The sequence below is a fragment of the Sinocyclocheilus grahami genome, unplaced genomic scaffold, assembly GCF_001515645.1.
Source record: "Sinocyclocheilus grahami isolate Dianchi unplaced genomic scaffold, SAMN03320097.WGS_v1.1 scaffold290.1, whole genome shotgun sequence".
NCBI classification, from domain to species: domain Eukaryota; kingdom Metazoa; phylum Chordata; class Actinopteri; order Cypriniformes; family Cyprinidae; genus Sinocyclocheilus; species Sinocyclocheilus grahami.
Window position 1 is genome coordinate 846,739 of NW_015505469.1, and position 27,770 is coordinate 874,508.

At 37.9% G+C, this 27,770-nt stretch overlaps 2 protein-coding genes across 5 annotated transcripts; one reads left to right on the top strand and one right to left on the bottom strand.

The window, feature by feature from the left end:
- Positions 1-258: 258 nt before the first annotated feature.
- Positions 259-21,714, top strand: hnrnpa3 (heterogeneous nuclear ribonucleoprotein A3). Of its 4 annotated transcripts, none has more exons than XR_001610831.1 (11): positions 259-310; positions 2,388-2,510; positions 3,719-3,865; positions 4,457-4,667; positions 5,043-5,132; positions 5,256-5,306; positions 5,422-5,475; positions 5,769-5,882; positions 7,526-7,666; positions 7,755-8,764; positions 21,434-21,714. XR_001610831.1 is itself a non-coding variant. In XM_016292665.1 (11 exons), the coding sequence occupies exons 1-10, from the start codon at positions 305-307 to the stop codon at positions 7,805-7,807; spliced, it is 990 nt and encodes a 329-aa protein (XP_016148151.1). In that variant the 5' UTR covers positions 259-304; the 3' UTR covers positions 7,808-7,825; positions 7,910-9,041. The 4 variants fall into 4 exon arrangements, 3 of the variants coding, with proteins under 3 accessions (XP_016148151.1, XP_016148152.1, XP_016148150.1); XM_016292665.1 differs by lacking the exon at positions 21,434-21,714 and having other exon boundaries at positions 7,755-7,825; positions 7,910-9,041; XM_016292666.1 differs by lacking the exon at positions 21,434-21,714 and adding an exon at positions 8,795-9,041 and having other exon boundaries at positions 7,755-7,825.
- On the bottom strand, positions 11,204-27,261 carry nfe2l2a (nfe2 like bZIP transcription factor 2a). Its single transcript, XM_016292689.1, has 5 exons — positions 27,077-27,261; positions 17,611-17,871; positions 15,599-15,694; positions 15,349-15,495; positions 11,204-12,010 (listed from the first exon to the last, which is right to left on the bottom strand). Exons 1-5 carry the CDS (start codon positions 27,116-27,118, stop codon positions 11,204-11,206), a joined length of 1,353 nt encoding a protein of 450 aa, XP_016148175.1. The 5' UTR covers positions 27,119-27,261.
- Positions 27,262-27,770: the final 509 nt, after the last annotated feature.

The following is a 27,770-nucleotide window of genomic DNA, read 5'->3' on the forward strand; positions in this document are numbered from 1 at the left end:
AGTATCAGAGACTCTGTGAACAAGAACGCTGTAAGAACTTTGAAAGTTTGTGAATGTTACAATATATGTATTTGATTTTATATATACGTACAAGTGTGTATGTATGTATATCTTGTATTTTTGTTTTGAAGTTTTATACTTTCCTCCCCCTGGCAATTGTATTTTGTTGTTTGTTGTAATTTGTCCTTCTATCTTTTTTTCTTATTTTAATGTTGTTTCACTGTGTGCTATTGTGCCCTGCAGCGCCTCCAGCGGCGGGGGGGCGGCATCACATGTGCAGACCGAGGGGCGCATAAGCTGCAGCATGGAGGTACTGCTTATCAATATTCCTGAATATCACTGTAACAGTTTGTGTTATCAGTATCCACAGTAATAGATATCTTATGTCAGTGTATTACACTGGCTTTGTGTTAAGAGTGCTGCATTCTGCTGGCATGTTAAACTGCGTGTCTATGACCGAGTCCAGAGCAGATACTGTATGCACGCTCTTCAGCCGCATATATATTCATATTTTCAAATGAAGCACGAGTCTCTAGGTCTTATATTTAACGTTAACGCTGCTCTCTTGAACACCAGATGTGTCGGACGGCTTCTTAACGAGCTGCTAAGTTTGGGCTAACTTCAATAATATGGGGTTGTTGACTAGCGATAACAAAATATCGAACCTGTTTTTTTTTTAATTACATGTCAGTATAAAATACAAAAATTGGGATTTAATGTTTTTCTTTTAATATTAACACTAACAATATGGAGGAAACGCTGAAAGTAAATCTAAAATGGCGCATGGAATATTCTAGACGCTCATCAGCCGCCGGGTTGTTTCCAGTCGTCTCCTCGGGAACTTAGCTTTTGTTTTGGGAAATCCTGGACAGATACCCACTCTGTTCCTTTAGATGTAATTCGATATTAGAAACCTATTAGAGACCAGCGGCTAAAATACCGATCTGACCGGTTATCAGCAGTGTTGTGGGTAACGCATTACAAGTAACGCGCGTTACGTAATCAGATTACTTTTTCAAGTAACTAGTAAAGTAACGCATTACTTTTTAATTTACAAGAGAATATCTGAGTTACTTTTTCAAATAAGTAACACAAGTCACTTTTTCTCCAATGTATTGACTGACAGCTCTGGTGTCCCCATGCTGAGAGAAATCAGTAGTTCTAAAATAAATATGAATATGCATTAATTAATCTCACTCACAAAAACACTACGTAATCAGATTACTTTTTCAAGTAACTAGTAAAGTAACGCATTACTTTTTAATTTACAAGAGAATATCTGAGTTACTTTTTCAAATAAGTAATGCAAGTAACTTTTTTTCCAATGTATTGACTGACAGCTCTGGTGTCCCCATGCTGAGAGAAATCAGTAGTTCTAAAATAAATATGAATATGCATTAATTAATCTCACTCACAAAAACACAGATTCAGTATTCCTCAAAATGAATAAAAATAATGCAACTCAGAATATGACACAAACCTGCAATAATTAAATGTTAAACAACACAAATATCCTTTATGTGTTTAATCCCGTTCTATTAACCAATGTCTTTGCTCCGGTTCAAGCGTACTAATAAGCAGAAATTACTCTAGACAACATTTGTGTCTTTGTTTATTGCTGAAGTGTTGAAATGTCTTCTTCTGCATTCTACTGTACGGACATGCATTTACTTTCCCTTCAGCCTGAGGCTTATTCATTTCACTTTTGGTGTGAAAAGGCTTTTATATTTGCCAAAAATAGAACTTTTTTATTTTAAAAACAAGTAAGCAAGCCCGGTCCAGATTTAACAAGTAACGCAGAAGTAACGTAACGCATTACTTTCCATAAAAAGTAACTAAGTACCGTAATTAGTTACTTTTTTTATGGAGTAACCCAGTATTGTAATGCATTACTTTTAAAAGTAGCTTTCCCCAACACTGGTTATTATTGGTTACTATGATCTTACTTTGGTTTAGCTCATGAATATGAACAAAGCTTATGCTGATGTTGCGGCGTAGTTTTCCTGGAACATCCAATCACGCACCCTAATTAATATTCATAAGCCGAGCCTACGCCCAACTTTTAGCGTTAGTCTTTCAGCTAATCGTTAGGGATTGGAGAGCTCACGTCACTCAATCGAATGAATAATATATATCCGCCGAATTTGGCAGAAGCATGGCCCATCCATCCATCACCCACACAGAGAAAGCAAACCAGCTCTGCGGTTTGAAAGCTGGAATCAATGAAGGTGTCATTATCAGCTTTATACAATTCTTTTAATAGCGTTAGAGTATTATGTTACACAGAGGGCATGCCCTAGGGGCCAGTTTTATCAGTCTAATGACGCATATTTCTAAAGAGGCAAAAGTTCAAGTCTGATTATTAATTGTGTGTTTTATGTGAACAGGGTGGTGACGGTAAGGAGCCGGAGCAGCTCAGGAAGCTGTTTATCGGCGGACTCAGTTTTGAGACCACAGAGGACAGTTTGCGAGCTCACTTTGAGCAATGGGGCAAACTCACTGACTGTGTGGTGAGAGACAGACCTTCAGATCACATTTAGGATTTGATTCATAGCTAATTCTAATCGTTTTGCAGTGTGTCTGCATCAGGAACAGACCGCTAGAAGCCAGCTTTAATAATAAATGTCAATAAAATTCAAAAAGTACCAGGGTATTCTGTGAAGCATCCATACAAATACCATGGAGTGTGAATATGTAATGCTATTGCCACAGTATTAAGAAGGAATAATTAAAACGAACCATGGAATTATGCAAAATCAGTTCAGTCGCAGCCATGCTGATGTTTAATATTGTGGCCGCGTACAACCCTCTTGCTCCTGTGATACTGCTTAAAGAAAATAATTCACCCAAAAATGAAAATCTGCTAAAAATGTACTCACCCTGAAGCCATCCAAGATATAGAGAGTTTGTTTCTTCATCAGATGTGGAGAAATGTAGCATTGCATCACTTGCTCACCAGTGGATGCTCTGCAGTAAATGGGTGCCGTCAGAACGAGAGTCCAAACAGTCCATTAATGAACATCTTGTGAAGCGAAAAGCTGAATGTTTGTTAGAAACAAATTCATAATTAAGGCCTTTTAATTTAAAACTGTTACTTCTGGCCAAACTTTGAGTCCGTAATCCATAATAATGATTCCTCCAGTGAAAAAGTTCATCCACTGTTGTCCTTTCACATCAAAATCCACCAACATATTTGTTTAGAACTGATATCGCTTGTAAATGGTGCTTGATATGTGCATATTTCTCTCCTGATTTATCTGTAAACAAGGGTTTTAAGTTAAAAACACCTTATGTTTTTGTTACAAATGCACAGTTTTTCACTTCTCAAGACATTAACTGATGGACTGGAGTGGTGTGGATTATTGTGATGTGTTTATCTGCTGTTTGGACTCTCACTCTGATGGCACCCATTCACTGCAGAGCATCCATTGCTGAGTAAGTGATGCAATGCTACATTTCTCCACATCCGTTCCCATGAAGAAACAATACAAACTCATCTACATCTTGGATGGCCTGAGGGTTCGTGAATTTTCATTAAAAATGTATTTTTGGGTGAACTATTCCTTTAAATAAGTAACACCTTAGAACATCTGTAAGTCAGCCAATCAGAATCAATCAGCCAAACAGTCCTGTGGCGTAAATGCATATAGATATAGTAATAATAATAACACCAATAAAAGCACTGTTGATAATGCCATCAATGATTATCTTTCCTCAGGTAATGAGAGATCCAGCTAACAAGCGCTCACGAGGTTTCGGCTTTGTGACGTATTCCTGTGTAGCGGAGGTTGATGCTGCTATGGCAGCGCGGCCACACAAAGTGGACGGTCGAGTCGTTGAGCCCAAACGAGCCGTTTCCCGAGAGGTGCCGTTACATACATTTAAAGGAACATGCCACTATTTTTGAGAATAGGCTAGTTTTCCAGCTCCCCTAGAGTTAAACAGTTGAGTTTTACCGTTTTCGAATCCATTCAGCCGATCTCCGGGTTTGGCGGTAGCACTTTTAGCTTAGCTTAGCATAGATCATTGAATCTGATTAGACCGTTAGCATCGCGCTCAAAAATGACCAAAGAGTTTCGATATGTTTCCTATTTAAAACTTGACTCTTCTGTAGTTACATCATGTACTAAGACCGACGGAAAATTAAAAGTTGCCTATTTTCAGGCGCTGCGTAATATCATTGCGCCTGTTAATACAAGTTTTAAATAGGAAAAATATAGAAACTCTTTGGTCATTTTTGAGCGAGATGCTAACGGTCTAATCAGATTGCACAACATTTGTGACTCACTCACAGTGCACTCACAATTCTGAGAAATGAAGTCCGAATTGTGAGTCAAAAAAAAGATAAGAACATATTTGATTCAATGGCTTCCTTACAAACCTTTTCATAATTTACTCTAAAATTAAGATGCATTTAATCAAGATGAAATTAAATGAATTTTCTTTGATTATGCAGGACTCCAATAAACCTGGAGCCCATCTGACAGTGAAAAAGATCTTTGTGGGTGGAATCAAGGAGGACACAGAGGAGTATCATATCAGAGAGCACTTTGAGTGCTATGGGAAGATTGAGATTATTGATATAATGGAGGAGCGTTCAACTGGGAAAAAGAGAGGATTCTGCTTCGTCACCTTTGATGATCACGATGCTGTGGATAAAATTGTTGGTGAGCTTAGATGAAAACCATTTACTTTTAGCTGCTACAGCAGAATCAGGTTTTATGGGTAAATGACATGTCCTCATCTAGATGGAGATGATTCTTTTGTAGTTGTTATGAATGCAGCTTTTATGAACTTGTTCAGTTACAAATATTAAAATGCTTGCAAAATACCGTTTAAGTGATTGCATAAATTTACTCAAATTAAATCCCAATGAAACATTAAAACAAACAAGTTACCTTATAAATTTTCACATAAAATCATGTTACTGATATATAAAAGTTCATGGGCATGGTATGCGTCATCTACCCCGAGTATGACAGAACAGCAAGAAATACTAGTTCATACAGGTTTTCAGATTTCTCTTTTTCCTTTTTCATCAGCACAGAAATATCACACAATCAACTCGCATAACTGTGAAGTCAGAAAAGCACTACCGAAGCAGGAGATGCAAGCTGTTTCTAATCAGAGATGTAAGTAACATGTTTCAAATCGAACTGCCTTTCTGATTCTCATTTTTATAATTAGGTTTATTATGTTACTGAAATATTCAAGTTGTCGTAGGTAATAATATATAACATGTTTTCTGTTGTCAGATCGCGGTGGAGGCAATTTCATGGGCAGAGGAGGAGGAAACTTTGGCCGAGGTGAGATGACATGCGATCCTGTACATCTGATCCTGTGTGTGTCGATTACATCTACAGTTTGTACAGCAGCACCTCAGGTGTGAATAAAACACAGTGAATGCTGTATCTTTCACAGGAGGGTATGGAGGAGGCCGGGGTGGCTGTGGAGGAGATGGATACAATGGATTTGGTGGGGACAATATCATTATACTAACATGAGCAATGAATAAATCCACACTCCCTTGTAAAACTTGCTGTTAATTTGTGCCAGAAGGGCTTCTTTGCCAGAACAGTATATTTTTGAAATGGCTGCTTTGTTTGTAGTCACTGATTGAAATAGAGAATCACTGTATGGATAAGCATAAGGACATTTTCAAAGCTCAAAAAATGTATTTTTCCTGTTATGAAGTCGATCATTTCATGAAGCTCAGACTGAAATGATTAGCGCTGAAGTACAGGTTTAGGATGTGTCTCTGGTGGTAGGTGGTAATTATGGTGGGGGTCCTGGAGGATGCGGTGGAGGTCCTGGATACGGGAACCAAGGCGGAGGAGGCTTTGGAGGATATGACAATTACAATGATGGAGGAAATTTTGGAGGTACAGTTTCATTCAAGTGAAGACAAATATTTGAGATGGGGTTGGAGGGGCGGGGTTTAAAAGAAGAGGTCTCAGTGATGTCATCCAAAAAGGAAATTGTTTCAGAGGCGGAGCAAGTTTTTGTTAAAGATGATAAAAGCAAACTTTTTTTGTAGCAACACGGGCCAGTGAATCATTAAATTGAATCTTTACTTTGTTGATTAAATTGAAAAAGAAAAGAGAGTTTGAGTTTGGAGAACAATTTTTTTTAACGTTTTTGAAAGAACTCTCTTATGCTCACCAAGGGTGCAATTAATGAAGCAAAAATACAGTAAAAATTGTGAAATATTATTATAAGTTAAAATAAATGTATTCTAATTGAATATATTTTAAAATGTAATTTATTTCTGTGATGCAAAGCTGAATTTCCAGCATCATTACTCTAGTCTTCATGATCCTTCAGAAATCATTCTAATTTGTGACCCTGCACCACAAAACCAGTCATAAGGGTGAGTTTTTCGAAATTGAGATGTATACATCATCTGAAAGCTGGATAAATAAGCTTTCCATTGATGTATGGTTTGTTAGGATAGGACAATATTTGGCCGAGATACAACTATTTGAAAATCTGGAATCTGAGGGTACAAAAAAATCTAAATATTGAGAAAATCATCTTTAAAGTTGTCCAAATGAAGTTCTTAGCAATGCATATTACTAATCAAAAATTAAGTTTTGATATATTTACGGTAGGAAATTGACATAATATCTTCATGGTACATGATCTTTACTTAATATCCTAATGATTTTTGGCATAAAAGAAAAATCAATCATTTTGACCCATACATTGTATTGTTGGCTATTGCTACAAATATACCCCAGCGACTTAACACTGCTTTTGTGCTCCAGGGTCACATATGATTTGTTGATTATTATCGATTTTTAAAACCGTTCAGCTGCTTAATATTTTTGTGGAATCCGTGATACATTTATTTTCAGGATTTTTTATTTTTTTGATGAATAGAATGTTCAAAAGAACAGCATTTATTTGAAATAGAAATCTTTTAATATCTTCATGGTACATGATCTTTACTTAATATCCTGATGATTTTTGGCATAAAAGAAAAATCAATCATTTTGACCCATACATTGTATTGTTGGCTATTGCTACAAATATACCCCAGCGACTTAAGATTGCTTTTGTGCTCCAGGGTCACATATGATTTGTTGATTATTATCGATTTTTAAAACCGTTCAGCTGCTTAATATTTTTGTGGAATCCGTGATACATTTATTTTCAGGATTTTTTTTTTTTTTTGATGAATAGAATGTTCAAAAGAACAGCATTTATTTGAAATAGAAATCTTTATAATGGCATGGGCGCCTTGGGCAGGTGTTTTTTTCAAGTCCAAAAGTAGTCAAATAAAGCGCATCCATCCATAATAAACAGTTCCTGACTTCTTTTGGACTGTTGAATAAAAAACACCCGCCCATGCCATTATGAAGCTTGGAAGAGCCAGGACAATTTTTAATATAACTCCGAATGGATTCGTCTGAAAGAAGAAAGTCATATACACCTAGGATGCTTCGAGGGTGAGTAAAACATGGGCTAATTTTCATTTTAGGCGGAACTAACCCTTTAACCCAAATTTGTACCTGCATCGTAGGTAACTTTGGTGGTGGAGGTGGAGGCGGCGGCGGAGGACGAGGAAATTACAACGATTTTGGGAATTACGCAGGACAACAGTCCAACTGCGGCCCCATGAAGGGAAATAACTTTGGAGGAAGAAACTCAGGACCTTACGGAGGTACAGAAAATCCAGTACACTGCGTGCCACATCAAAAGTGAACCCACTGTGTGTGAGCCTGATCATGTGTTCTGATTGTTATATTTAGGTGGAAACGGCTCTGGGGGCGGCGGCGGGGGCTATGGGCCCAGGAGATATTAACAGATCGGTTTGTCTGTGGTAAGTTCAGCACTGCCTCAAGAGACTCCACAGACGTCTAACACGGGATGACTTGTGATGTTTTACCCTGTGTCTGTTCAACAGGCCTCAGATCCAGAGTTAGATGAGAGGAGTGGGAAGGAAAGGAAAGATTACTGAGAAAGTGTGCGAGGGGCCAAGATCTGCCAGTTATAGGTCTTACTAACGTTAGTGTAGTCAGACGCTCCTCAACTTGTGTGTGTGTGCTAGTGGATGTACATTCCTTCACCCGCTTGACTTTTCTGTGCTTTTCACCTATCCTCAGCCCCTTGTGAGCATTTTTGAGAGTGCTGCCAAACACTGTAGTCAGAATAGTCCTAAATATTATTTGATGTGAGTATACAATATGTGAGTATACAATATGCCTTAAGTATATTATTTGGAGAAAACAGGACTTGTTTATTTTTTGATTTGACGACGGTGATGTCACGTGTATTATTATATATTGTGAGTATGTAGTACATGTGTTGTTCATGAAGCTCTGAATGGTAAACGGAGTAGATTTTGTCAGATCTGAGGGCATGTGACATGTTAAACCTGTAAAGAGAGAAGTCTAGATTGTTGAACTATTTTTGACAAATGAAAAAAGAAACTGGCTGAAATAAAGTTGTGTAGTAACTTGCCTAACGAAGTTCAGTGCGTCATTGAGTCTGAAGTGGCGAGTGCCGCTGTCCTGAGCGCGTGTTGTTGTGTATGAGCGTAGAAAGGCCTCCAGGCCCAGACAGACGAACAGTTATGGGCTCTCAGACTGGCAGGTCGATCCCAGCCTCGACTGGACCAGGCAGCCAGTGTGTCTCCAGAAAACTAGCATCTGTTTCGGTGAGACTAGCTGTACCCGAAGGAAGGAAGGCTAGCGGAAAGCCCACGAGTATGAGGGTTTGAGACAGACAGAAGAAGAGGAAGAAAGAGTCATAGGAGCAGGTAAGAGTAACTCCTCTGCTTAATTTACAGATGGGAAAAGCAGCGCCTGATCGACAGTAAGTGGCTGAAAGCCTTTTATGACACGGTTTCAGCGGTGGTTCTGGATGGGTAAGATTAATGTGTGCAAAATATATGTGGATTTGGTCAAGATATCCTCCTGCAGAGATTCAGAAACTGCATTCAACTCAATTATTGCACATTGTGTGTGGCATAATCTCACTAAAGCTGACATTTCCAGGTATATTTATATTAGTGCTGTCAAACGATTAATCGCGATTAATCGCATCCAAACAGGTTTTTGTTTACATAATATATGTGTGTGTACTGTGTATATTTATTATGCATATACAAATACACACACATGCAGTATATATTTTGAAAATATTAACATGTATATATTTATATTATATATAAATATATTTAATATATAAACATAACATATTTTTCTTAAATATATACATGCATGTGTGTGTATTTGTATATGCATAATAAATATACACAGTACACACACATATATTATGTAAACAAAAACCTTTATTTTGGATGCGATTAATCGCGATTTATCGTTTGACCGCACCAATTTATATACGTTATTTTACATGTATTTGTATAAATTATTTATATTTAATAATTTTTATTTATTTATTTGTGGTGCAACAGAATTTTTATCATAATTAGGCACAATTCCTCCGATTCTTAAAAAAGTCTAATTCTCTTTACTGAAATGTGGGGAAAGAATTATATTTGAAATGAGTCAATTATTTAGACATCATATTGTGCTGCCTTTATGCTGATTGTGATTGCATTGCGATTTAAAAAAATATTTTTAATTGAAATTGTACGTAACATGGTTTTGAGGCATGGTCGCATTAGCGAAACTTAAATTCTGGTCGCAATTACCATTTTCCGGCAAATTTTAGCTTGCAAAATCCAGTAATTTCAATAGAAATTCAATTCGGCGTGCGGGCGAAAGATTTTTCCACACAGATTTCGCAACGGGTTCAGGTTGGTCAAGTGGATTTGCTGCTGTGCTCAAACTGAAATCTGCTTGGTTTGAACGTGACTAACGTGTAAGCTGTGCTCCATACATCTCTAGACTAATTGCAATAGACAATGAAAGACTTTTTGCCTGCGAAATTTTGCTATTATGAACACACCTCTAGGCGAAATTTCATTGTCAAAGTTGATTGTCAATCGCGTAACGGTGAATGAAACAGCACTTTCCAATCCAAGCAGCTTTATATTGGTCCACGCAGAGAATTTGCGTGTCAAAAGTATAACAAAATCAGATCTGTTGTGCAATCCACATGGGGAACACGTCAAACAAGTGAAATTCCCAATCATGCAGATTCCTGTTGAGATGACTGAATTTTGTCGTAGAAAGGTAAATGTGTCAGAAGTACTGATAATCTAATGAATCATCATTGAGAATAATGTGAATTACAAAACTAAGTAAAAAGTCATATTATGGTAATATGAATTTAGATGTAAGAACTAATTTAAAGAATTTAGTGCCAGATTTACTAACAGCTTGCGCCAGTGCAAACCGTCTTTTGGCATTAAAATATATACTATAGTAGGCCTACTGTCAGGAGTTAGGCCTACTAAATTAGTGCCGAAAATAGACACGGTTATTTTGGCTCGTGACCTTATTGAATATACATTTATAGGAGTTTCCCTATCAGACACAAAATTTATGGGAGGAGAGTATTAAAATTGGTATTTGCGCTATTATTTAATGCCCCCAAAAAAGCATATCTTAAACTATCACCAGCACCTGATGAGCATCGGCTCTGCTTTTTTCTTCTCTGCGACTACGCTTATTTGCGCTGCGCTTGGTATATTTAGTAGGTCAGTATGTAAACGAGACGTTGCGTCGGTGTTCTTTAATTTGTGCGTTGTCAGTAAATCACCAGCAGAAATTTCCACACCCATCGGCGCTGTTTTGAATTGCGCTAGTTTGCCCGGTTTAGTAAATCTGGCCCTTAATCTTGAGAAAATTTGGAAAGGCTAAGATTGGCTGGCAGCACACCTTAGATTTGTTGTTTTAGTGTGGTTCCTTCAGTGTACGTATTTGCTGAACCTTCACTCGTATCTCAGATATCTTTTGTCTGATATCAATCACTTGACAGCAACTTTAATGAACTGTGAACATTTTATTCTGTCGTTATTAAAAGCATTGATTCTAGATGTTCATAACAGGACAGGTTCTAACTCACTATACTCTTTAGTATATATATTTTTTGATATGTTCATGCAGGGTAAATCCATGTATATTTACACATACTTTATAGTCATAAAACACCACTCATAATGTCAGAATGAATAACTGGGATTTTGTTTAATAAAAACATTTTTAAAAAAAACACAAGAATGTTTAATTTACTGTGTTTGTGTTGTTTCTGTGTGAGTGCAGGGCCTTTTCTTCTCACGCAATGCTTATCTTACTCCAAAACCTGTCATGGGGACTTTGGTCCCTTGACACTGAATCAAGGTCACAAGCAAGCGTTTCTTCTGCTTGTCTTTGGTAAAGGGAGGTTTGGAGTGGCCGCTGGCCTCCGCCGGCTCTATCTTTTGGTTCTTCGCTTTCATCTCCTGTTTGTCTGCTGGAGGTTTCTCTGAGAGAGATCCCTGCGCTCCGTCGTTAAGGTAAACCAGCGGGAATATCTCTGTATAATCTGACTCCATGCCTCCCGGACTATTGTCCATCTCTTCAGAGTCGGAGTCGCTAAAACCAAAGGATTCATCTCCGTTCAAGGACTTCCCCGGAGAGCTCATGTGAGGACTGTAATCCAGCGACAAGCCGGAATCAGAATCTGGGAATTCGGCCATAGGCTCTGGTTTTCCTGAGCTGAAGCTTCCAGGTGAGAAGCTGTGCAGATCCATGGTGTTCACAGGAGGATCACTGGAGATCTCCGCCAATTGGCTGACCATATTTCCTCCATCAGAGACGAGAGGACCACCATTCACTTTAACCTCTATCTCAGGATAAAACAGCTCATTGAATTCTTCAGGTCTAAACTCGGCCCCCACCTCCGGGACGTTCAGACTCATCTGGCTGAGGTTGGGCGACACCATAGTGTTGAAGGATCCATCGTATGTGTTGATGTATTCGGGAGGACACACCTCTGTCTGCACCGACAAGAGATGGTCCATCCCGGGCAGGTATTGGCTGTAGTTTGGGTCCTGTGCTTCTACGGAGGGTTTCATATCCAACGACTCCTGCATCTGCATGTTGAGGCACTGCTAAAAATACAAAAGAACAGCATGTGAACATTGTAATCCAAAGTGAAGACACACTGTATGAGACAAACAATATGAGTCTACTATTAAAGTTCACTTCCAGAGTAAAAATTGCCTGATAATTTACTCATCCCCATGTCATTCAAGATGTACATGACTGACTTTCTTCAGTCACAAAGAAATTAAGTTTTTTGAGGAAAACATTTCAGGATTTTTGGACTTGGAGTGGACTTCAATGGCGATCAATGGGTTAAAGGTCCAAATTGCAGCTTCAAAGAGCTCTACATGATCCCAGCCAAGGAATAAGGGTCTTATCTAGCAAAACGATCTGCCATTTTTTAAAAAAGTAAACCTTTATATACTTTTTAACCACAAATGCTCGTCTTGCACTAGCTCTGCAATGTGCGTCCACGAATTCAAGCATTGCGTAATCACGTTGTAAAGGTCACACGTGGTTAGTTCTTCATGTGTACTTGGGTTAAAAAGGTGGGGTAGGGCGAAAAACTCCATATCATTTTCTCCTCCCAACTTCAAAATCATCTGACATTGTTGTTTTAACTTTTTTTGGTAAAGGGCGTTTGATTAGTCTTTGCTCATTCGATTTGTAAACACTGGGTTGGTACTTCTACCTACATCACACATACGTAATTACATAATGCGTGAAGTCGTGGACGCAGAGCTAGTTCAAGACAAGCATTTGTGGTTAAGAAGTATATAATTAAATTTAAAAAAATTTTTTTAGAAAATGACCCATTGTTTCGCTAGATAATACACTTATTCCTCATTTGGGATAATGTAAAGCCCTTTGAAGCTACATTGAAGCAATTTGGACCCTCAACCCATTGGCCAACATTGAAGTCCACTATATGGAGGAAAATCCTGGAATGTTTTCCTCAAAAACCTTTAATTTCTTCGCGACTGAAGAAAGAAAGACATGAACATCTTGGACGACATGGGGGTGAGTAAATTATCAGGAAATTTTCATTCTGGAAGTGAACTTCTCCTTTAAGACTTTTTCACATTGTCTGGCAAATTGGCAAAGTTACAGTTTGAACTTCGAGTGTTTCCACACTTGACCTGCTCAGTTACGTAGCAAGCTTGATGCTTCTCTCCACAGAGCTCAGTGCACTGGGGAATGCTGACGCGAGTCATATGACAGGACCTTAGTTTCATATCCAACGACTCCTGCATCTGCATGTTGAGGCACTGCTAAAAATACAAAAGAACAGCATGTGAACATTGTAATCCAAAGTGAAGACACACTGTATGAGACAAACAATATGAGTCTACTATTAAAGTTCACTTCCAGAGTAAAAATTGCCTGATAATTTACTCATCCCCATGTCATTCAAGATGTACATGACTGACTTTCTTCAGTCACAAAGAAATTAAGTTTTTTGAGGAAAACATTTCAGGATTTTTGGACTTGGAGTCGACTTCAATGGCGATCAATGGGTTAAAGGTCCAAATTGCAGCTTCAAAGAGCTCTACATGATCCCAGCCAAGGAATAAGGGTCTTATCTAGCAAAACGATCTGCCATTTTTTAAAAAAGTAAACCTTTATATACTTTTTAACCACAAATGCTCGTCTTGCACTAGCTCTGCAATGTGCGTCCACGAATTCAAGCATTGCGTAATCACGTTGTAAAGGTCACACGTGGTTAGTTCTTCATGTGTACTTGGGTTAAAAAGGTGGGGTAGGGCGAAAAACTCCATATCATTTTCTCCTCCCAACTTCAAAATCATCTGACATTGTTTTAACTTTTTTTGGTAAAGGGCGTTTGATTAGTCTTTGCTCATTCGATTTGTAAACACTGGGTTGGTACTTCTACCTACATCACACATACGTAATTACATAATGCGTGAAGTCGTGGACGCAGAGCTAGTTCAAGACAAGCATTTGTGGTTAAGAAGTATATAATTAAATTTAAAAAAATTTTTTTAGAAAATGACCCATTGTTTCGCTAGATAATACACTTATTCCTCATTTGGGATAATGTAAAGCCCTTTGAAGCTACATTGAAGCAATTTGGACCCTCAACCCATTGGCCAACATTGAAGTCCACTATATGGAGGAAAATCCTGGAATGTTTTCCTCAAAAACCTTTAATTTCTTCGCGACTGAAGAAAGAAAGACATGAACATCTTGGATGACATGGGGGTGAGTAAATTATCAGGAAATTTTCATTCTGGAAGTGAACTTCTCCTTTAAGACTTTTTCACATTGTCTGGCAAATTGGCAAAGTTACAGTTTGCCAATTCGAGTGTTTCCACACTTGACCTGCTCAGTTACGTAGCAAGCTTGATGCTTCTCTCCACAGAGCTCAGTGCACTGGGGAATGCTGACGCGAGTCATATGACAGGACCTTAACTTTAAAAAATTTTAAACCAGTGTAACCAGTGAAACCTTCCATGTGTACTGAGGTAAAAATGGTTAAATTCAAACAAAAACAAATGAAGTATACATCCCGAGTTGCTCTCAAACCACAGCATGAGCTCAGAGAGGGTAATTTGTTTGTTGCTCAGCAACAGGGTTGTTTGCAACTTTCTAAACCACAGGTGGTATAAGTCAAAGTTAACACAGAAGCACCTCACAACCTCTCTCTCTAAAAACACAAAAGAGGACGCTTTAATGAAACCTGAGAGATTTCTGTTGCTCCACTGAAAGTCCACACAACCCAAACTTTGATGCTTTGATGCAAAGTCCATAAAACATAAGAGTTTGAGCACAGTTGCAGTATTTGATGTGCTCTACATATGTTCGATGATGAATAAATTAAATCTGTTCATCAGCAGGCATGCCTCCTCAGATTTGGATTAAACCAATTTAGATGGATTACTTTTTTTTTTTACGATTTCTTTATGAACGTTTTGAAGCATCAAAGTTATAGTGGAAAGGATTTTCAATGAAGAGACAGAAATCTCGTTTTCATTAAAAAGATCTTTATTTGTGTTTCAAAGATGAGCAAACGGTGAGTAAACAGTGACAGAATTTGAATTTTGGAGTGAAATATCCTAAAATAGGTGCCATGTTGAGGGTGTTTATAAAGTGTTGTAGAGCTAGTGGCATCTTATCTGGCCACTGGCCAAGCATTAAATGCGAGTAGAAATTGGCTTGGGTGTGTAAATAAGACTGTTCTTGTGCGTCTTCAAACAACTTTTATCTCAGTGGACATTTTTATTATATATATATATATATATATACACAGTATATCTAATAATATTTTGTTGCTAAATATCTGTTTCATTGCCAGCAAGACATATTTATGGCATATTGAGGAGTGGCAATAAGTTCATTTTGGACTATAATGTGGTAATGAGGTCTGGTTGAGGGTTCATACCTGCAGCTCTGGGAGTGAGAGCAACTCCATCCAGGCCTGATCCAGAGAGCCTGGCAGCAAAGGATTCTGGGTAAAGGCTGGAATGTCTGGGGGCATCATAAGATCTGTGGAAGGAGGATCGGAGGCATCCAGGCAAGGCGGCACTGACTGCACAGAGAAGAGGGAGGCAATTAGACTGAAGTGTAGTGACATGTATAGGTGTTATGTGAGGTGTGAGGTGATATATGGGTGACTTATAGCCCGTGATTACCTCAGCTGCCTCATCTAGTGGAAAAGTCTCCGCCAGGAGCTGCATGCACTCATCGAATGACATGGCATCACCGTCCTGTTCTGCGAAAGCCCCATTCTGCACGTACACAGTCAAATACATCTTAATAAAACCATTGCATCGACACACAGAGCAGGAAACATACATGTAAATGCAGATTCTACAACTGGACTGACTTGACTTAAGTTAATTTTCAAAACAACCTTTGACTTGCAATTATGAACAAAGCATGTCTATGAGTTCATGTACTGATTTGAACAGGATTGGAATCTGTGAAAGTGTTTGTGTAGGCGTTGGGTGTGTTCAGATTTTTAGTTTCTGTAAACGGAGTTGCATGTGCTCTGAATGATATTATGAATTAAATTAATAGTTTAATTATTGCTATTTAACTCATTTAACATATTAATGGAGTCTCAAACTACACTCAGACTTGCCAAGAAACCAAAGTCTGCAATCAAAAGTCATAGATTTCAATGGGATCTTAAACGTTTCTCATCATCCATCATCAAAGTTCTACTCCATGTCAACAATTGTGTCACATATTAATTTCTCTTAAGGGCTTTCTGAGAAACATATGAGACCAAATTGATGCGTTAAGACTTCTGAAAGCGCACAAGTAATAAACGTTTCCTCCAGGCTGGGTTACCTGAAAAAAAAAATGTATTCAATTTGCTCAATCGTTTTCCCAAAATTAAGCATGCTCACATCGAACAGTACTGAAATCCCAGAGTACATCTGTGAAACACGAATTCACATAACCTCTTCAGGGAAAACGAGCTCTTTAGTGTCCTATCAATTTAGTGTCGAGTTTATTTGCTTTCGTAGAACTGAGCTTGGGATGAAGCCTGAGCACCTGAGTTCCAGTAATTATGCCATAGTAGCAGTTTCCAAGCAACTGAGCAGCTGCACCCTGTAATATGAGGGGAGGGTGAAGCCTGTTGAGCACCTACTGTACGTGTGTGTGTGTGTGTGTGTGTATATCTGGTACACATTATGGGGACAAAATGTCCACACAAGGATAGTAATACCAGTAAATTTTGACCTTGTGAGGACATTTTTAGGTCCCCATAAGGTAATAAGCTTATAAATCATACAGAATAAAGTTTTTTGAAAATCTAAAAATGCAGAATGTTTCCTGTGAGGGGCAGGTTTAGATGTAGGACGATAGAAAATACAGTTTGCACAGTATAAATACCATTACGCCTATGGAATGTCCTCATTAAACATGGAAACCCAACATGTGTGTGTGTGTGTGTGTGTGTGTGTGTGCTTGTTTATGCTACATTGTGGGGCCCCCACAAGGATAGTAAAGCCTGACATTTTTGACATTGGAGAAAAGCTGATTAAAATAGTAAATGATGTTTATCTGAAAGTGTAACAATGCAAACAGGTTTCCTGTAAGGGGTAGGTTTAGGGTTAGGGGATAAAAAAAATCCTTTGGTCAGTATAAATGTAATAGAAGTCTATGGAAAGTCCCCACAATTCACAGAAACAAACTCTCAGTGTGTGTTTGTGTGTGTCTCTCTGTCTGTGTGTATGTGTGTGTCTCTCTCTCTCTGTCTGTCTGTGTGTGTGTGTGTCTGTCTGTCTGTCTGTGTGTGTCTGTGTGGCTCTGTGTGTGTGTGCGTGTCTGTGTGTGCATGTCTCTGTGTGTGTGCATGTCTCTGTGTGTGTGCGTCTCTGTGTGTGTGCATGTCTGTGTGTGTGTGTGCGTCTCTGTGTGTGTGCATGTCTGTGTGTGTGTGCGCATGTCTGTGTGTGTGTGTGTGTGTGTGCATGTCTCTGTCTCTGTCTCTGTGTGTGTGTGTGTGTGTGTGCGCGCGTGTCTCTCTCTCTCTCTGTGTGTGCATGTCTCTGTGTCTCTGTGTGTGTCTCTTTCTGTGTGTGTCTCTCTCTGTGTGTGTGTGTGTGAGACAGATCTCAGATCCGCTCTCCTGTTGCCCTGGCATCAATATGCACACTCACACCTCCCTTCCTGCGTCCGGACGGTGTACCTGTGTGATTTGGGCACTGGTCGCGGTGTCCTGCGTCAGCGGGGCGCTCCGCGGCACAAACTCCCCGGTCTCCTCGTCCAGCTGGAGTTGAGCGAGCAGCTCTTTCTCCTGCTCCCGCTGCCGCTGCTGCCGCTGCTCCTCTTCCTTCTCACGCTGCAGTCGCAACTCCACCTCCTTCTGTCTGTAGCTGAAATCAAACACCTCCCTGCCCGCTCCCAGATCCACGTCCTGCCTCCACAGGATATCTATCAGATCCATATCCTGGAGAAACACAGCAGAGATGAAGATGAGAGGAGGAGCTGGCCGCACCCTGCCTGTCGAGCCTGCGCCGCCTCAGATAAGCACTCAGTGCATCGTCAGCTATGAATAATACATGCCGCTTCTCCCTTTTCACTCCATCTCTGGGAACCACCAGATCACCCACCAACGCAAACACACACGGTTTGTGTTACTATAAATGCTAGTGGCAGATTTAAAGGTCAGTTCAACTCAAAAGCACAGCGGCTGGAAAAAATGAATGCTGCAAACTTCGTATTTCTGCGAGTGAATCATTCATAGGCCGTTTGTGGGAAGTTGACATGTCCTGTGGTGTGTGTGACATGATTGATATCTAAAACTATTTAACAGAATTTTTTATTTACTTCATCATTATTATGCATGCTCATGTTTTTTGATAGATTGCGTGAGATTTTAGTCTTTGAAAAGTGAATCTGTCACACTGCAAGACTATTCAAATAGCTAGTGAAGGCAAAGGGATTTCTACGGTGGCCGAGAAGTGCAGAACAAATCACAATTCTGAAAACAAATTACAAACGCAAATGCAAGACTAAAAAACAAAATAACAATTCAGAAAACATTATAACAAGTCAGAAAACACAATGACAAATTCAAAAACAAAATAACAAGTCAGAAAACACAAGGACAATTCAGACAAACCGGAAAAAAGGTATGGTATAGTTTGAGGCAGCTCCATTGGTTTGGGATTACTCACCGCTGACTGGACGAGACATCTGTCAATCAACGTTTACAGGAAGAACCAGCCGAAGAACAGCAGAGTCGTGGTAGAGAGTTCGGAGATGGTATTAAAGTAGCTCAGTTTAAATGTATTGTATGAATTGCCCTTACTATTGAATAAAAAATAGGGAGTGTATATTTACATTTAGTTAAAAGTGGCTGTAGAACATCAGCTCCAGTGGCGCAGATGGATAAGCGTTTGTTGTCGGCTTTTTGACGCGATTGATCCGGGTTCGATCCCGCCTTTTGCCGAACTTTTTTTTTCTCCCTTTTCAAATCTCAGACATGGAAGTTTGCTCTGAAAATTCATTTCTGTACATTTTTTTACATTTAATTAAATTTAATATTAGTTTTATTAGTGTTTTGAATAGTTGTATTAATGTTATTATTTTTAATAAATTTATATAATACTAATACTAATTTTATTTTAATTTTTTTAATGAAATTCAAGCAGCATTTATTTTACTGTTTATCTGGCTTAAGTCTCTCGTTCCTCAGATGTTTCTCCCGAGAAAAAGACTCCAGTAATCTTAAATGTGTGTTCGATTTAAAAGAGATGCTCATATTGTTTGACAGATTACATCAATATTTATTTTTTGAAAAATTAGTCTCTCTGCAGGACCATTTAAATAAAACTACTGACGGTTTGCTCTAAAAATTTATTTCTGTAAATTTAATGTTATGTGCTCTGATTAATTTGATTTAATTATTTAATTTAATTTTTAAAGGTTTTATTAATGTTATGAGTTTTTATTTATTATGTATTAATTTCATTAATTCTATTTTGTGTTTTAATAAAAATATATATTTTATTCCATCCAAATCACCCACCCAACCTCCTCAGAAGTTTTATAGGTTTGAGTTTTATTATTTGACAGGCTATATGAGATAACTATTTGAAAAAAAATTTTTGTCACCCTGCAGGACCATTTACAATTAACAAATTAATGCAAATGTGTTGGTGACCAGTTAAACTTGTTGAAACTCTTTTTTTTTTTTAAGATATATGGGTACATTTTAAAAGTCAGAATTGTGAGATGTAAAGTCAGAATTGTAAGATATTTTTATTTTTATTTTTATTCAGTGGTGGAAACGGGCTTCCATAATCTTCAGTATACAAATAAGAATATTATTTTAATTCTGGTTTTAACATTGGCCATTTTGTCCATCCATTGAAAGCCCATCCAAATCTAGCACACAAAAAAAGTACAAAGATCATCGTAAAAGTAAACCATATGAATCAAGCTGTTTAAGTAGTCTAAATAGACACAATTGCTTGATGTGTTAAACATATTTCATTAAGTTAATTAAATATTAAATTAATTTCTATTTTTATTCACATGTAAACACTGATCAATGCAATACAGTACATGGAAGCTCAACCATACTTGCTTAAGTGTGAGAACAAACCTTGAAAAAGTTTGCGTGACACAAAGAACAAACCTCATTGGTTCCTGCCCATCAAACAAGTGCATTTGAGTTTCTGTTGACCATTTTTGATGTGCATTTCTATGTGTTGTTGTGTTTATATGTGAATAAAAACATAAATTCAAGCTGTGTATAAAGTTTTAACTGCTTGATTTATATTAACTATTTTTACAGTGTACAAATGTGAACACGTGTACATTCAATGGAGGGACAGAAATCTCTGAGGTTTCATTAAAAATATCTTCATTTGTGTTTTGAAGATGAACAAAAGTCTTACGGTTCAGAACGACATGGCATGTAATATCATAATAATATCATTCTCGGCCAGTCAAGCGCTATAACCTGCAAAATCGTACACTTCTTCCAGTTCAAATGTTACACGCCAGCAGATGAGGCATTTATAAATGCAGGTAATTAAACATCTTCCCAGGCTGAGTGACAAAAATATTTATGAAACCTTGGCCTCTGTATTTTCTTGATTGATAGTTGCAGGAACTAAGAATGGAGATATGCCTTACTTCGTCTTTAACCTCCTCTACCGTTTATTTACACAGCGAAAGCTTTGCACAAACCGTCTGCAGCGCTGCATTTATTTGTTTATGAGGTCAGAAAAACCATGTCGAGCATGTGACTCGAGATCTGTAGAAAATCAGCTTCCTAAACATCTTCCCAGGCTGAGTGACAAAAATATTTATGAAACCTTGGCCTCTGTCTTTTCTTGATTGATAGTTGCAGGAACTAAGAATGGAGATATGCCTTACTTCGTCTTTAACCTCCTCTACCGTTTATTTACCTGCGTAATATCATTGCGCCTGCTGCACCCATATCACAGCAACAAAGTTCCTTGATTATTACGCCGGAATGAGAGTATAGTTCCTAGCCATATCAGTCAGTCTTAGTACACGATGTAACTACAGAAGAGTCCAGTTTTAAATAGGAAAAATATAGAAACTCTTTGGTCATTTTTGAGCGCGATGCTAACGGTCTAATCAGATTCAATGATCTATGCTAAGCTAAGCTAAAAGTGCTACCGCCAGACCCGGAGATCGGCTGAATGGATTCGAAAACGGTAAAACTCAACTGCTTAACTCTAGGGGAGTTGGAAAATTAGCCTATTTTCAAAAATAGTGGAGTGTTCCTTTAACTAAATATGGCAACAAAAATGTTTATTTTTGACTAAAGAACTGTTTCTGAATTTTCAATTAATTATTATTATTATTAGTCAAATGTTTTCTTCTGCAGTATTTATTATATAATTCTGCCAGCACATAAATTCTTATGATTCTTACAATTTGTTTTATTTAAACACATATCAACTACAAATTTATTTAAAAAATGTTTATAACAATATAATGATACAAGTGTTTATTTTTGACTAAAGGTGTCACGAACTGTGTCGGAGGGAACGAATGCGGAGACGTGGATCAAAGAAGTCTTTAATAAATCCAAACACAGGGGATAGCCACAACAAGGAATGGCTGGTGACACACGAACATGACGATTTAGACCCGACAAAGACAGACAGCACAGACTGGGACTTAAATACATGGGGTAATGAGGACAATTAACACGACACACCTGAATCACATGAACACGATCAACAAGAGACAGAAACTGGGTCACTGAGAGCACATGGGGAAGGAAAACATACACACAGACAGTCCAGGGGCATGACAAAATTACAGTTTCTGAATTTGTAATTTATTTAATTTATTATTATTATTATTAATAATTATTATTAGTAGTAGTAAATTGTTTTCGTGTTTAGTATAATTTTTTATTTGTTATTATTATTAATAATAATACATTTACATTTAGTCATTTAGCAGACGCTTTTATCCAAAGCGACTTACTAATGAGGACAATGGAAGCAATCAAAATCAACAAAAGAGCAATGATATGCAAGTGCTATAACAAGTCCCAGTTAGCTTAATGCAGAAGACTTTTTCTTTTTCTTTTAATTATAATAATTTTACCAGCGCATACATTCTTAGTCAATTCAATTTTTATAAACATATCAATTATAGATGTATTTAAAAGATGCTTTATAACAATATAATGATATGACTGATTGCATGAGATCCTGACAGAGGCCTCCAGACAGCAACATGGAGCCACATGCCCGTCTCGCTCTGAGTCACACACATCCTCTCCAGCTCCAGATAACAGACGGACTTACTAATGAGGACAATAGAAGCAATCAAAACTAACAAAAGAGCAATGATATGCAAGTGCTATAACAAGTCCCAGTTAGCTTAATGCAGAAGACTTTTTCTTTTTCTTTTAATTATAATAATTTTACCAGCGCATACATTCTTAGTCAATTCAATTTTTATAAACATATCAATTATAGATGTATTTAAAAGATGCTTTATAACAATATAATGATATGACTGATTGCATGAGATCCTGACAGAGGCCTCCAGACAGCAACATGGAGCCACATGCCCGTCTCGCTCTGAGTCACACACATCCTCTCCAGCTCCAGATAACAGACGGGGCGGAGCCTCAGAGATGATGAAACATCTAAACAACTGCTAAACGGGCCCCTCTCACGAGAAGACGGAGCGGACCCTCTCCTCTAGCATGAGCAGAAGCGCTCTCTTCCTCCTCAGAGCAGAAGGAACGATGAACGTGTGTTTCCGACTGTTTAGTGGAAATGTTTCTTTAAAGAGCCTCTTGCTGTCAAAACATATTCTGTTGTTTATGAGTGCATTACAAAAGCATATGTTGTCAATTCAATGATACATAGCTAAAAACAAAACGGGTCTATTATATTATACAGGTATTATTATTATTATTATTTCTTTTGTGAAACACTAAACAAGGTGTTTGGCAGTTAGTTTGAGCTTTTGTTGACCATGCAAAGGGATAACATACAAAAATATAATAAAATAAATAAAATGACATTGGAAGCACTATAAAAGTCTCATAAAAATAGTACTACTTGTACACTATACAGGTCTTTTAAGTCTTTCGAAGCCATATTATCCTCTTTTCTTGTCAAATTATATTTGGGTTTTTATTGTAAATAAATGATCATATTATTATACACATAAATAAAACGAAAACCTAAAAAAAACGTTACTTTTTTAAGTAATAAATTAAAAACTAACACTATATAGATATTTGAAAATACATTTAAAAATGACAAACACAACAAAATGACTAACACTTTAACTAAAACGAAAATGAAAACAGAAAATATAAAAATGTAATCCATTTCAAAATATTTACAAAAACTATCACAGTATTTGAATGATACTAAATTAAAAAGGAAACAATATGGCTCTGAAGGAGTAAATGAGGGGGAAATAATCAGCATTTGTTGGTGAACTATTCCTTTAAAGCGAAAGGAAGAATAGGAAGTTTTGTGAGCGTTTTTGATCTGATGTATAATCACTCATTATGTATTAAATATCTGCGTAGTGAAAATATGTGAATGCGAGGCTAATCAGAGCAGTATGTTTGCATATCCACAAGCCTATGGATGGGAATGTATTTAGAAGCGAAAAGTATGTCCAGGACACACCCAACTACATAATTAATGCCCAAAGTGTTGCTATCATTGTCCAGGTTCAAGGAAGCGAGAAAGCAGAGCTGGATATTAAAACTGCAAAGTTTCCTGATAAAGAGGAGATTATTTTTCACGCCTGTCTCACTTCCTGTTCCTCTAGACTGCGGGAATGTGGAATATACCGTTGGAGGAACAAGAGAGCTCCTTGTTCTCTCATTTTTTTCACTGCACGGTTGAGGCAGGTGATACTGCACGTAATCAGCATCAAAACCAGTTCGCCAAACAAACCCTCGTATTATTACACTCTCAGTGTTTCCAAGCAGCTGAACTGACTGAAACATCTCAAAATGAACACTAACGACAACTAAACGAATAATAAACTAGTTCTTTTGTCAGATTATGCTTTATTTTAAAACAGGGTCGTCACGCTGTCCCGGGCCCTGCATGGGGCCAGAGGGGCCCATTTTAAATGGCCCTGATTTTTAAATGCCAATAAATACTAAAACAAATGACTGAGGCCTATACTGTTTATATATAAAGATCGAGTGTGTGAAACTTTACTAATTATGAAACAAAGAAGAAGAAAATCTTATTACAAGCATCTAAACATTTGTTACTCATAAATCTCGTTCCCGTCAACATATTTAAATGTGTGCTTTGGGCATCAGCGCACACATGTAAGTTTAAGGAGCACTTTTATTAGTAACACTGACATACTTGATTACGTTATATACTGCTAAACAGATCATTAAGTAGCCTAAAGCACGCCGCACAATAATTCATTAGCTTTAAAGCGTTCCTTGTGTGTTTTATAAACTCTCGTTTAACATAAAATGATTCTAGCATGAAAGCTGTGAGTCTTAAATGTGTCAAATATCTGTATCCCTCAATAAAATGGGAATTTTGGCACCTGTATCACACCTGTATTTATAACTGTATTTCACATAATCATACAATGTCATAATTTTGACATGATCTATAAATAGCAAATATGTATACAATATAGTAAAATGAATATTTCTTATGTAATTTATAGGACATATGTTAATAAACTACAAGGCCCTAGTAAGTGACAGCTTCATTTAGGCTGTTGTTACCCATTCTGGTGTGTATATGTGTTTTTATTATTATTATTATTATTATTTTTTTTTTTAAATAATAATGTTTTGTTTTGTATTTTCAATGCAGGCTTGCAAAAACTCCAAGAGATATACATAAAATAGCTTATAAACTTTAGTTTGACCTTTTGTGATTAGCAATCAATATTTTCTGAAGGTTTTTATTTTACGCAAGAATTTTAGGTTTCAGTTCCCCATTCAAATGATGAGAAATGTCTCAAAACCTTGATTCCTATATTTTCACGCATTCACTTCTAAATGTGAATGCACCACTGATCTCTTCAGTAGGCTAATATTTCTCAATGACTTAAAGGTCCCATATTGTACACCTTTCTGGAGTTTTATTTGAGGTTTTGATGTCCTAATGAATATATATTTGCAGTATAAGTACCAAAAACCATCTCAATATATTTCTACAGCTCCTCTCTCAGGAGCTCTGCTGAGAACAGGTCGAGTTTGGCCTGTCTAATTAATATTCATGAGCCTCTCTTCTGATTGTCCTGTTGTTTTCTGAGTGACGCACGGCCAGGCCAACCACAGGTAACTAGCTACATCACAGCGCTAGCTGGAGGCAGCAAAACAAAGGGGAAACTGGAGGCGGCCCATTCAAACCAGCGCAGATTCGGCTACATAAGGAGCTTAAAATATAATTTTGTTGTGATGTTGGGTGCCAGAATCAACATAATATAGCCTCAAATTAGAAATTTGATTGCATATCTGCTGCCACTGCCAGATAAAAAACCGACGACAGCTGTGGTTAAACGTGATAAAACGAGCAGACTGGACAGAAACGATAGTCAAAAATGCTCTTGTTTGCAGCACACACTTTTTTTCAGAAAAGGTTCAATAAAGTATTGTCTGTTGTTGTTATGGGCGCGTCTACAGATTTCTTGCCATATGTCTATGTTTCTTGCATCTCACGACTATGTCGTGTATGAAATAATATCCGTGTGCATGCGTGTAAAACAACAAACTGACGATTTCTATATAATCATTTGCAATTGTATATACATTGTTGTGATTAATTGTGGCTGGAACAATAATGTAGCTGAAAAAATAGTTGCCTGCTGAAATTGAAATCTTCATCATGACTAGATAGACACGGTGAGTTTGTCTTTACTATACGTTACACGTTAGATGTGATCCACCGCATAGTAGCAATCCTGTCAGATCGTCCATCCTTTGAGTGAGAACGTTACAGGTCGGCCGATCTGGTTTCGTGGTTAAAGTTAACCTTTTCGACATGTTTCCGTGTTGTTGTTGTTGCTCAGCAATGGCATGGACGCGATGTTGTCTGGGGGTGTGGCTAAAGGAGAGTGGGACGGTGGGCGGGGCTCGGGGAGGTGACTGTGTAGTTCTAACGTCAACTTTTTACGGAAGTCACCACGGTTCGTGAAAAATCACAGCTACTTTATGCAGGCTGTGTGCATTTTACTGTGGACTGACTGTTTTGGAACTTATATGGTAGTTACATAGCACCTAGACCTCAGTTATCGTGAAAAAAGCCAAGAAATTTCAGTTTTGACAGTATGGGACCTTTAATACTGAAAGTTTTTTTAATGTGTTTGACCTAAAACCCCAGGTCCTTATTTCAGTTAGATATACAGAACTGCATGAGCTGTGCTACAGACTAATCACACAAAGCCGAGGATCGCCAGGGTACGAGGCTACAGTAAACAGCACATTCCAGATTGGAGCCGCCTGCTATTGTGCAAGGCGCCGGTGAGTGCGCATGCGCAGACGCGTCTGCTGCGGGAAACACGCGAAAACATCAAAGCTCGGCGACACGCGCGTCTCGCGACAGAAGTTCCACCGTGAGCCTGCTTCGGGTCGCGGCACCAGCCATCACGCACTGGGACCATGTATAGTTACCTTTCTTTGGATATTTGTCCTTTCTTTCGTTCTGAGGACGGCCCAAGTTCAGTGACTATGCAGAATTTGGAGTGAACGGAAGAGTCGCGAGAAAACGGGATAACGTGAGGAAACGCCTCCTTTAACGCGGACTATTTATTAATTATATATATATATAAAAAAATATATATAAGACGATTTCGCCACTACAGCCACGTCACAAATTATAATAAAATATCCTCGATAATTATCATCTTGAAACTTTAAAATCAGGAATAATAGGCAAGGCTATTAAAAAGTCAGAGTGGTGTGTATAAGGCAGTGTGCTCTGGTCACACATATATATGGCATAAGCAATAAATACATCTGAATACACATGTCCCACATTACCGGCTCAAAGAGCGAAATGATGTAACATCACAGTACAATTAGGAAAAGTGTGATTTCTTTTTCATTTTAGTATCCTTTCATTATTATTGAAAGCGAAACATTATTATAGCATAAGTGACGCTGTTAATTATTATTAAATATTATTTACCTGTTGGCTTGGATGCATTTTAGGCACTTCAATCTCCATCATGCTGAGAGAAAATCTCTCCTTTTCTGTTGTAACTCCTGATGTGATTTCTTTGTTTTCAATCGTTCTCAGCGAAATAAAACGAGGCTTGAGATAAACAGGTCGCTGCTCGACGCCGTACTTCAGAAGGAGACGCTGTCTGCGGAGTTCAGATCATTTACGGAAAGCCCCAGTCATTCGATGGCCCCGCCCACACTCGCGCTGGCCAATAGAAAGCGCCCGCTGAGCTGTTGCGTGACACGCCCCTTTTTACTTCCCACTCAAACCCTCCTGAATATGAACTGAGCTGAACCCTTTTCCTTTATTTTAGCAAGAACTTTATATAGAGCTATACTTTATTTATATATATTTTTTCTAAAATGCCAAAAAGCAAGAAAGCGGTTTGGGGAATAGCATGTACTTTATTACTTCAACATAAATATTCTAACCAAATATTCAAAGCTTATCTTAACAGATGAGTTTGTAAGGGTTCAAAAATAGTTTTGCTATTTTTTAAAAATATGAAAGCGACTCCTGTGACAACAGCAAGCACATCACATGAGGTGCTGGTCTAGATGGAGCAGGTTGCTGCACCTGCAGTGGACTCAAAACGATAGGCCTGCTTCTGTGCATAGACTTTTCTTAGCGCTTAGTAAACCTGTACAAGCGTACACAA